The 12727-nt window shown below is 38.5% G+C and overlaps 1 protein-coding gene across 1 annotated transcript in view; it reads left to right on the top strand.

Annotated features, from left to right (window-relative positions):
- Positions 1-12727, top strand: part of LOC124166104 (zinc transporter 2-like) — a 33350-nt gene extending 20623 nt beyond the window's left edge. Inside the window, exons 6-7 of the mRNA XM_046543742.1 lie at positions 3276-3522; positions 10704-12727. Coding sequence (XP_046399698.1) covers positions 3276-3522; positions 10704-10849 — 393 coding nt within the window. The 3' untranslated portion in view covers positions 10850-12727. The remainder of the gene's footprint in view (positions 1-3275; positions 3523-10703) is intronic.

Raw genomic sequence — 12727 nt, 5'->3', positions numbered from 1 at the left:
CTTGTTCCTCTCCTCCGGATCTCGTTTTCGCAAAAGAGAACGCGATCTGCTTCGGCCTGGCTTCCTGGTCTCGGTTGTCAGGGCTGCCAGCTGCTTCGCCAGGTCATCAATTTTCTTCTCAAGCGTTGCGATGTGGGGCCCGTCAAGTAGGCTAGCGATATGGTGCTTAGGGGTGACCTCATGTACCTTGTCTGCCAACAGAGCTATCTTTTCAAGTTCTTCGTCACCTTGGGTTGCCAGTATTGCTTGCATGGATGCTGGTAAGCGACCTAACCAGAGGGTCTTTAAAAAAGTATTTGGCACGGCAGGGCCGGTAGTGGTCCGTAATTGCCTCAAAAATTGTGAAGGTGTCCGGTCCCCCATCTCCTCGCGCTCTAACAATTGTCGGATTCGTTGCTTTGCGAGGCCAAAAGTCTTCGAATGAGTTCAGATTTTACCCTATCGTACTTTCCCTCGGAGGGCGGATCGGTAATGATGTCCTCCACTTCTGGGGCGTATCTATTCTCTAGGTGTGAGACAACATACCAGAACTTCGTGTCGTCTTGCGTGATCCCGCACAGTCAGAATTGTCCCTCCAGTTGTGCAAACCACAGGGCTGGTTTTTCAGGCCAAAATGGTGGGACTCGAACGGCGACTCGGTCCAGCATGCTTCCTGCGGGGGCTGATTCGGCTCCAATAGCTGTCCCAGGGTCCGGCATCACGTCGGGGTCACCAATGTAAGGTCGCTGTCAGGCTATGTTGCAAACAAACAATACTGTCCCAAGGTACGATTTTTATTTTGTACAAAAATCGGTTTACACTTGAGGTGGCACAGTTCTCTCTAGCACAGCGTTCTGCTGGCACCTCTCTTATATTTCTGCCTCCTGCGGTGGCTTCTCCGCTGGTCTTATATACGCTGGATATACTGCTTTTGGTTCGATGCGGCAGCCTCACCGCATTGACCGGCCTCGCCTGGTTGACCGCATTGATCAGCGCCGGTGTGTTGTACTTCCTGTTTGACTCGCCACAAATGAACTTTACATGCACACAAATTATTTGGATGAGTATTGTTTCCCTATGAAGATATCTCGATATGAATTTATAATTTTATGTAATAAGTCCCCGTAAGAAATACACGCATTGCCCTATCTCCTTCGCTAATATAAGTACATAGGGGAAATTTGGATAGAGCTGACATAGGACTATTCTCAATGAAGCCCCACCGATTTTCCATGACGTAATCGGCATCTCATATGTAACACACCTTTGTTATGTATGTATATGGATTTTACATTGACAATGGCCAATGTCTTTGAAGGTGACTTTTGCTGCATTGGAGATACGGAAATGAGCATAACTTGGTAGGTATTTGCAATAGGCCAATGAAATTTGGTGAGTGGGTACATCTTAGAATTCCCCATAATGCACCATGGTATTAAGCGAGGTAAATGGCCTCACTTTCGATATATATCGAATCTACGTTTTCATTAATTTTATCAAATGTTTATAACTATTAGGGATAGCCATCACCAGGCACAGTGGAGCCAACATGACATGGAGGATGACCAATGGCTTAAAGCGATACCAATTGGTTCGCAGATTAATCACAACAGGGGTCAGTATGTATAACCGAAAGTTCGATTCCATTATTTCAGCAAATACGCAAATTAGCATATCTTCATAATTATTTCAGTTAGACCAATGAAATTTGGTGTGCGTGTGTATATGGGTATTTCTCATACTTCTCAATGGAAATAATTGCGATATATTGTCTTACTTTCGATACATATCGAATCTGCGTTTTTGTAATGTATGTTGATTTGCTATAACTTACAGAATATAACATCTATGGGGATAGTTGAGCAGGCATTATGAACATTATGACCAATAACTGGAAATAAAATGAATAGGATCGCGGATTTATCAATACAGATGTCAGCACAATTGAAATTTCGATACGATGCCGGTAGGAAAAACGAAAATTTTCATATCTTTCTAACTCTCACAGCTATACTAATAAAAGTTGCTGAATAGGTGCATCTAAGCATTGCACATCTTCCTCTGTGGAAATATACTTTCTGGCTGAGCTGACATTCGATATATATCGAATCCGCATTTTCATAAAATATATCGAATTGCTATTACTTATAGAATTTAACATCCACGGAGATATTTAAGAAGGCAGAATGACGGAGGCAACCATTGAATGAAGGGGATATCAATAGGTTTGCAAATTTTTCAATTCAGGTGTCAGTACAATCGAAGGTTCGTATTGGTTTTTATAGCAAATACGCATAATAGCATAACCTGATAAATATTTATGTTGGACCAATGATTTTTGATGAATGGGTACATCTTGGTATTCCGCATAATGACCAATGGAAATATGTTTTGCATTTAGTCTCACAATCGATATATCTCGAATCTGCTTTTTCTAAAAATATATCAAATTGCTGTAACATATAGGATATAACATCCACGGTCATAGTTGACCAGGAATTATATAGTGGATGACCATAGACTGGAAGATAAATCAATATCATTGTGGATTTTACTGTACAGGGTGGTGATTCTCGACCCAAGGTCCCACTCTGTCGCCCAGGAGGCCGCTCTTCTGCAAACGCTGCACGGATCCCACGCTTGAGGCGAGGTGAGGTGAGGTGCGGGGCAGGAAGGGTGAGTAGGCGAGAAGCGAAGAGCAAACCGTGGCGCGTGGGCGGTGGGTGGCTTGAGGTGGAAAAAGGGGGAAGATAGGGAGGCCATCTTCGCCGTACTTACACAAGTGAAAATTACCTCGTTAAAAAGTGCACGAATATTTGTAGGGTGCCAGTGACAAAGGAAAACTCAAAACTAGAACGAACGCGAACTATAGCTGCCTGAAAATCTGCTGCCGTCATTAGTGAAGTCATCTGAGACTGTTAAGCAAAGAAATAGCAAAGAAGGAAGCTTTCAAGTTTGAGTCTGCCGAGTGCAGTCGACCCTCATCTACAGATGACACTCGGTTTCAAGGTGTTACACAAGATTGCTAGCTCTAGAGTGTTCCTTTAAGTTACCTAGATATTATGCTTTTTTGGACAGATTATGTTTTCAACATGTAATGCTCATTTGATTTTCATTTTTCTGTATGTTATTCCATTTTTGTGTTATGCAGGAAGCAAACACTTTCAGCAACCGAAATTTGCCTGTGATAAATTGTTATAAATTCATTCGTCTTGTGCATTAGCATTGAAATTGGCTGCAGCAAGTGCTCCCTTCGAACCCTTTTTAATGACATCCTCCCTCCACATCCCTTTCAGCCCAGTGCCAAGCTTGCTGATCCGATCTGCACGTTTGTCTTCTCTGCTCTGGTCATCCTGACGACGGCTCCAGTGGTGCGTGACGCTGTCCACGTGCTGATGGAGGGCTGGCCTCGGCATGGCCCCGACCACTCATCCCTCCACGGTGCCCTGCTCTCGGGCATCCCTGGTGTCCGAGCCATTCACGGCCTCCACCTGTGGTCGCTCACCCTCAGCCACAACGCACTTGCCGTCCACCTGGCTATAGGTACGTACCAATGATGTTGACGCTAGAGAAGTGTGAGTACACCCATAGCTCGCTTAACGCAATTTCAATTAGTTCAATTGTGATGTAGCTCAAATTCGTTCATCGGGGAAACATTCCAATGCTGCTTAGCCTAATCAAATAACCTTTGATACTCTCTTGATAAAATGTGAACATGCGCTTAGTACACACGAAATTGCACTTATTTTACACATATTAATAGTACTTCTTACCTCATATTTTATTCTTTGTTTATATATTCGTCAAAATCCATTGCTGTGCAATGGGCAAAAGCATTGCTCGTCATGCATCTGGACAGCTGACCAGCCAAAGTAATTTTTCTTGTCCCCTTAAGTGGATTACATCAGTTATATCATTACTAAGTTTGGAGCTAGTGGAAATGAGGTTTTTTTAAGCAATACAGTTTGAGACGTCATTTTTGCCGTCATAGGTTATCGGGCGAACTGACTACCACATTGACTAAAGGGTCCAACCTTCAAGGTCATCGGGGAGCGAAGGCCCAGTTGCGTATGAATAACATCAATGCATGTGAGGGTCTGAGAGAGAGCCTCAACACAATGGCTTCATTCCTTCCCAGCAGCAGTAGGCCCTCTGCATCGCAGGAATACAGAATACAGTAGAAAGTGGTTCTGATAGAGCCATACGGAGTAAAAATCAAGGGAACAACGGCAAAAAATAGGAATGGGATAGAAAAGTAAAGGAATTATCAAGGAAAAGCACAAACCAAGAAGAGAAATTGAAAAGTGATAACTTGCTTTGAAAATAGAGAGCGTCGATATTGTGCGTAAGTTTGAGCTCACGACATCTACAGTTCGCACTATTATTATGAATAAAGACAAAGTTAAAACATCAGTGACATCAGCCACACCAACTTCAGCCAAGCATTCTACACGTAGCATGAATCACATTGATTACCAGTGTTTCTTTTAGTATTGCAAAGTTTTAGTTGGTATAGGTTTCGGAACATCACGAACACCGAGCTCACCTTCAGCTGTAAATTGTGCAGTGGTACGCCAGACCATGGAAGAAGTTGATGAATTCAGGTGGATAGTTGATGACTTGTCTTAGTTTGTTGTACAGTCAGTAGATTTGAGTGAATGCAGAGTAGATACTACCGTATTTGTCTGAACATAGTCCCCCCTTTTTTTTTCCAAAAATGCCCGTGGTAAAAGTAAAGGGGGGACTATAATCAAACCCATTTTTTAATTTTTTTCCTGAAACTCTAGCCTCAAAATTAGGGAGGGGGGGACTATATTCGGAGAAATTCAGTACAGGCGGTCCCTGACCTTCACACACAATGCGTTCCCGAAAACTTGTACGAAAGTCGAACCATTGACTTCCATACTAATTAGGGGTTACGTTCCAAAATTTTTTTTTCACGGATTTTATTTCAATTCACTAAATTTTAATAATATGATAATAAAATTCCTTATATATTATAATATCTTTCGAAAATACGCAGAAAATGAAAATAAAAGTCTAAAAAAAAACAAGAACGACGTTGGCTATCGAGTGAAACTTCCTCTAGGCGTTCAAGTTGAAATTCCACTTATTACGTCCACTATAAATAATAAGACATATGAAGAAGCATAACAAAATGTAATTGTTGAACCCGCACTCTGGATACCTTTTAATTTTTACACCAAAATTCGACATTCGGCAGGCGACATTCGTGATCGCGTATATTTCGCATGTTATTCAAAAAAGACAAGACAAATGGAATTCGGGTGATATTTCGTACAATATCGTTGCCGAAGGTGTATATGAATTAAACAGCACTCACACGAAAAAAACACAATTAGAAAGAAGATCTTACTAGTTTTATTGAAAGGTATTTGATGATGTCTAGTCAACTTTTTTGAAAAATCTCTCCAATGAAGGCTCTCTTTTTCTCTTAATGAAGGAGCCTATAGCAGGCAGTCTCTCTCCCAAATAAATTACCTAGATTAGAGTCAACTACCAACAATTCCCTTCATTGTTTACGTTCGTATTGTTCGCATATACTGCCATTTGAAACATTTGAATGTTGGGATGCGCAGTAAACATCGCGGGAATTTAAAAAAAAATTACATACCACATCCGAAAGTCCGAATTTAGCGCACGGAAGTCAAGTAAAAGGTGTCAATTTTGAATGTACGAAAGTGCGAATTGTACGAAAGTCGAGTGTACGAAAGTCGAGGACTGCCTGTATTTGATTCTGAATTACTAAGTCATCCACATATTCATTCTTAGCTGCCAAAGTTTCTCGCACACTCAACCGTTTGTGAATCAACGCGGTGTAAACCCGGAAAACCATCACCAATCAACTAACAGCGGAAGCCTCCGTAATAACCGTTTGTGATGTTTGTGGTTATCAATCATGTTCAGGAGCGCTTTATCAATGAGCTCATCTTTCGATGAAATGAAATTGCAAAAATCCCTAGGAAATGAAATCCATCTGCTTGATTCGTCAAGAGGAACACGGCCATTACCGATACAGAACAATTGCTTGGAGATTTGTTTACACACATGGTAGTAACATGTTAGTTGATGATGAAATTCAAGCTGGGTTTAGCTCGAATTAAATGATTTTAAAATAATTTTAAGATTTTTGATATGCTTTAACTATTTATCTTTAGGAGTATATATGCTTGCTTGATATTCAAATTTGTTGTGTAGTTGATAATGACCTCAATGGATTGAAACATGTCGTACCGAGGAAATGAACCAGTGGAAATCAATGATGTCTTCTTTTCATTTTTGAATATCAACTTCCACATTGTTGAGCTTGAGACCATTGAGCGAATAATGTCATTTTGTTTATTCTCACATTTTTCAGGAAAGGTAAATGATGCTGAACGAGGAGACACTGTATTCTAAATTTTTCTCTTGGGTTCTGCAAAGCATAATATTGTGGGGGTATCCCATTTTCATAATGAAATATTCATCATAGGAAAAAAGAGTTCTTTCAATGGTTACATTCCAAGATCTTACTCGTAACCTCTTTTCCTTTGCATGGAAATTCCCAATTCTGCTCCCATTACCGCCATCTGATTTGACATGGCAAAAAAAACTCACATCCATTTCTCTGCTGACTTCTATCTTTGGGATCATGACAACCATTGAATAAGCAATCTCTGTGGTGATTCAATCAAGACGGAGAGGATGGAATGTGAATTAAAAGAAATGGGTTTAAGAGTTATCAATACTTAATAAACCCATTACCGGCCGAGTAAAGAAATACAGTGGAACCTGTTTAGTACGTTTCTGAAGGGACCACAAAAAATGAACGTACTAACCAGGAAAACGTGCTAACGAGGAAAGTAAATAATAGCAGTTGGGGTAATTGCAATCTGTGGAAAAGTCGTCATAATTACAATTACTATCGGTAGTTCTCGTAGGATCGCCTTCCTGAACTCTTTTCGCCTTTAAAATAAAGAAAATGGGCGCTACATTGAAAAACAATACCATGTGAATAAAAAATCACAATGTTTCATAGATTTCCCGAAGACAATTACATGAAAACGGCGTCTTTCTCCCGTGATTTATCCTAAATGTATTTATAGAAAGAGGACAAGTATAGCTAAGTCATTTCTTTTTTGTCACAGCATACTCGGAGAATATAAAAACAACCCTGAGTATGTCAACGGGTTGTTTTTAAACATCATAAAAATTGGACAAAATTATATTGACCTTAAATTACGGCAACAGCCGTACACATTCGCGCTTCTGGAATAAAGCCATATCGATTGTTATAGCGATCGATATATCGAATAATAACACGCAAGGTTATTAGATTACGAGGTAATTACAAGAATATTTTATATTATACAGTTGAATTTTACTTTTAAAATTTGTTTAATGTCGTCTGCTTTCGTGCCGAGATCAAGTATTTTTAAGCTAAGCTTCGCGTGGAGATCCTGAGCATCGTCTGCTCCCGCAGCAGTAGTCAAATACGCACGTACTACGTAGCGTTGACGTCGTGCAGTACTGCTTTAGATAAAGTGGGAATTGGATAAGACTCATTTCTTCATCATGATAACTCGTGCAATAGCAACAATTGCCCACTCGTGAAATTTGTGCGCAGTGGGCACTCCAGAGGCAGCAGAAGGTGAGGAGCTCGGGGTGGGGAAAATTGGGGCTTCTCATTGGCTGCACTTTTGCATAGTCAGACATTCCTGATAAATGGCCATATTTTATTATTCATTGCGTCATAAGAATTGAGAAATGCATTTGGATAAATCACGGTCGAAGAAAGATATGTGGAATGAATGCAAGAATTTTAATGGCTAGTAATAATAAATTAAATCATGAATTCGGAGCTTTACGACCCTTAGGAAGATACTGGAGAACGAATTGCGGGTTGCGTCACGGCTAGCAATTGAGCGTACTAACCAGGAAAGCGCAATTTTTTCAAACGTACTAACCAAATACTTTTACCTGTATTTTGTTCCGATGGTACCGGGACCGAGAGAAATCGTCGTACTAAGGAGGAAAACGTACTAAGGAGGAACGTACTAACCAAGTTCCACTGTACTTAAAAATATAAAAATTTTTCTCTTCATTTTACCTAATAACATGCTAAACAAGGTAAATTGAAAATATGTGCCTTCAAAAATATTTGCTTATGGTAAAACAAAAATGTTGCGTTTTCGCAACGTTGGCCGAATCCGGTATCTATAGGGAGTTATGCAACCCGCATTGCAATACATTGCCGTCACATGGGAATATGCTGTTTTTACTGTCGAATATAATCCTATACCTTTTTATACCACGTATATGACAAATATCGTCATATTGGATAAATAAAATCCTTAGATTTATGTTTCCAATGAGATGTTGTTGTTATTTGACCTAAATCCACTATAAAATAGACATGCTTTACGGTTTGAAAGACACAAGTCAAAGCAAAAATTTTCTCAGAAGAGCATGTATTTCACATTTTTTCATTGACTTTAATTTTATTAATGCAGATTGAATCACAACGGCAACTACTGAATTTTTTTTAACTCTATGGCCAAATTCATCCTATCATGCTTCACGAATCCACAATGAATTATATGGCCTAACTTTTTCTATGTTTAAGGACGCGAATTGCATAGGGGTACGACATCTACTGACTGATTCTCTTCTCTTTTAAGATGCGTCCTTGCTAGATACGATTTGAAGTCTACCAGTGAAATTTACTTCCGTTGCATAACCTGTACACTCTACTGGCGTTAGTGCAAACGCTGTGCAGTAAGTTGATTAGCTAGGACCTTTTCTCCCCTGAATTCTAGTGCGGTAATTTGCATTATCAAGTAGGTCCACACCGCCCATGTATTTACTATACTCCCCAATAACAGGAAAAGTATTTTCTTTTATTAACGTAGAATAGTATGTGAAATAGTATTTTCTTTTTTCTGCTGAAACTTTTCCCTGTGCCCAATGGAAGCGAAAAACTTGTATTGCTGTCTACAGGGACAATCTAATTATCATTCCATCGAACAATACTAAGACCTTCGGCTTTATCAAATGTTTGTTTTCATGTTCCTCTCGGTTTCACATCGATAGTTTTATTATGTTCTATCAGGCACTCCTCCGTTATATTTTCATGGATGGCTCCAGTGACAAATAATCCTTTCTCTTTCAAAACAATACATAGTCTTCAAGATGAAAAGAAGTTATCGAAAAACATACGATGATGCGAGGGATCAGGGATAACCTTGAGAAATTTCAGAATAACACTTGCTTCTAGCCTAAATTTCGAAGGAAGTAATTTTCTATCGCCTGGTTGAACCCTAAAACCGTCTGAATAACATAATCACCAAAGTAAAAAGCAAAATCTAAAAGGCTTGTTTTAAAAGAACATTTATGCACTTAAGTGACCAAAGTAAGGTACCATTTGCTCATTATTTCAAAATTTATTCGCAAATATTCCGAATTGTAATAATTTTAAATTCAGGTCATAATTTACAAATCTGTCATTTTTGTCCAGACAGGAATTGTCTAAAAAGTGTAGATAATTTTTATTAATCTAAATATGTTTTGGTCCAATCATTTCCGAACCAAATCTAAGCCTTTTTGTCTTCTTTCACCCAATATCTTGTTGTGGAATTCGGTGATATCGTTGAATCGTGAAGTAAGGAAGTTCAAATGCGGATTGAATGTACAAAGTTTTGTGTTCCATTGCACCCGAAATGCTTTCATGTAATTCATAAACAGTCATTATTTGTTGTAATTCAATCTGTTGTGATAAAAATGTCAATAAAAACTGGAAAACACGTTATCTTCTGTAAAAATATTCACTTTGACTTTTCAAGCCGTAATGCATCTCTAATTTATATTGCAATTAGTTAAAATAATGCAGCATCTCGTTGGAAATATAATATCTAAGAATTTTAATTATCAAATATGACGATATCTGTCAAATGCGAGGCATAAAAAGGCGTAGGATTATATCTGACAGTAAAGACGGCATAATCCTACGAGACGGAATTATGTGGTAATGCGGGTTGCATAACTGCCTATAGATACCTGATTCGGCCAACATTGCGAAAATGCAACATTATTTTCCGGATCTGATTTTCGCTTAATGTTGACTCCCTGACGAAATATAAGCTTTAATATGTATTAATTGAAATTTCTACGTCCACATGGACGAATAAAAAACTTAATAAAGGGAATAGTTACTCTTAGGAAAAATTATTTATCTTGCTTAACAGGAGACTCGAAAATTGACACTTTTTGAGTATTTTTTTAATTATCAAAATACTTATTAAATGTCATTATAATCTCATTAAAAATCAGTTTAAACTTATTGTTATCGAAAAAAAGCGAGTTCTACATGAATAAAATTCAATTGAAACATTTTTTTTGCATTTCTCAATAATGTTGCGTTTTCGCAACGTTGGCCGTAAATGGGTTAATACCAATATGTGTAAGAAATTACTAATTACCATTTTACTTAAGGCTGAATTTAAAGAATTTCTTTTAAAAAAATTGCATTTTTAATTGTCAGGGTAATTAAGTGACAAATATCTGTAAATTTTATTTCTTGAATTTGTATTATATTTTGCATGCACATAATTCCCTTTTAAAATAATGTTCTTGGTTCATTGTTACATGCCATATGCTGGTCTTAGTGTCTGCTGTATCTACCTAATCCTTCATGGCAAATAAAACATTTTCATCATATGTTTCAGATTCCACAGCTAATCCAGAGCAGGTTCTTGTGGAAGCACAAAAACTCCTCCGTCATAAGTTTGACATCCAATCGACGACGATTCAAGTGGAGCGCTTCCAACCTTCAGTCATGCTGAACTGCACTCATTGCCAGAATCCTCCGTAGGGTGTCCAAATGGCGTGAAACCTGAGCCTGTGCGTGGGTCCCTCTCATTTTGCCCTGTGGTGGCCCTGGCATGGTCGGCTTGCTTTTTGGGTTCGTTTCTAGTGGATCTGGGGTTGGTGTAGGTAACACTGTGCAACTCTGAAGAAATGTTTTTCACAGAAGCATTTGTTCATGATGGATAGTGCCTCCTGAATTCCAAAATGATACTTAAAAGATCGTATCACCCACAGGTGTGGTGCAAACAATTTTCTTTGCCTATATGAATGTAACACAATTAAGTGAGTAGTGGCTGTATGGTTTACGAATCATGTTGAAGTAGAATATAAGTTTAAACCATGCATACAGGGAATTTGGCATACTGAGCATGCATGAAAATGTATAACTCTGTTATTTCTTAGTTTGTAATGACACCACCCCTGCTTTTCCCCAAATGGGACATTTCTGTGTGCTCTCGGGGAAGCATCCAACAATGGAGTCACCCATCATCCGACAATTCCAAATTTTCTGGCATCATTTTCTTCCATTTCTGATGGAACATTTCACACCTGATGTTCCTAACTTATAGTTTACAGGATGAAATAAGTATATATATTTCATTTAATGGACTGTCAGTAATTGAAAATGTGTGCAATTTTTTAAACCAGTGAGTAATATGATGTTTTGAGTATCATTTTTGTATTCAGGAGATCGAAATATGTAAATGAAGTACACCTGCATTTTCGAAAAAAAATTTGTGACCTTACAATTTATTGCATAGTGTAATTGGACTAGTACATGGGAATCTGTGATTTTTTATGGTGAGCAATAACGTGATCCATCTCCCCTGTTAGTGTACATCGATCCACCTCTGTGATTGTCTGCGGTCAGTCCGTTGCGTACAATAATCTTGTAGTCAGTTCTGAGATAGTGCTTAATGTTTCAGCTGGAGTGAAATTTGACGTACGTACATAGTTCCTTCCTCCTAGATCTGGAAATGTTTCATGGAGTGCATTTTGCTCTCTAAGAAATATTTAAATAGGCTGTTAAACTCCACACGAGGATATAGAATTTCTGACTCTTAATGTCAGGTCACAGATTCTGGAATAACTTTAATTAATTGGTTGCCTTCTTGGAGTTTGGTAGCCAGGTTTTTGAGGGGTAGACATTGGTGTGTGTGCAGACTAGAAATTAGGGGTTCATCAAATGCAAACCACTGCAAAATGTACCAAGTGAAGGGCATTTTTAAGGAATTAATTATCTAGCTTCAAGTCTTATTTCTATATTTTTTGTTTTTCCAAAATAAAAGCTGCCATTTCATGGCGTGCTAGTCTTTTGAAGAGGGCATTTGAAAGCCTTGATTACATGTCGGTGTTGACTGATGCGTAGTAATTGACTATTACGCTCGACTTGTACCTGTAGATAAGAGGCTGGGAAGCACTGAAGAAGAGTATGAATCGATTATGGACGTGGTCAATCTTTTGACGTGTCTGCCAGGCATAACAGTTTTCCTATTGGTCTGAAATTCCATAGCCAAGAATGAGTCATTGGAAGAGAGAAGAACAGGGTTTTTCTGGAACAGAGGTTTGGATGATTAATTCTTGTTCTTTCCTCAATTCCTTTGCTATTTATTCCGCCTTTTTCACTGGGAAATATCTTTGCTTGCAATGAACTTGAGACATTTCTATGAATTTTAAGTTCATAGAAATAGTAGTTCTCTGAATGAATATCATTTATGCTTAGAGGAAGGATGTGTCATCATCTTGTGTAATCAGCGTGATTAGTGAAAAATTTGTCTCAGAAGAGTACACTTGTCAAGTTCCTCATTAATGCTTATTTATGAACCTAACAATGAGTATACATGCTCTTGGCTTTTTTCTAGGCTATTGATTCCAATTGTCT

This window comes from Ischnura elegans, chromosome 9 (genome assembly GCF_921293095.1).
Source record: "Ischnura elegans chromosome 9, ioIscEleg1.1, whole genome shotgun sequence".
NCBI lineage: Eukaryota > Metazoa > Arthropoda > Insecta > Odonata > Coenagrionidae > Ischnura > Ischnura elegans.
This window is presented reverse-complemented; position numbering and strand designations above follow the sequence as displayed.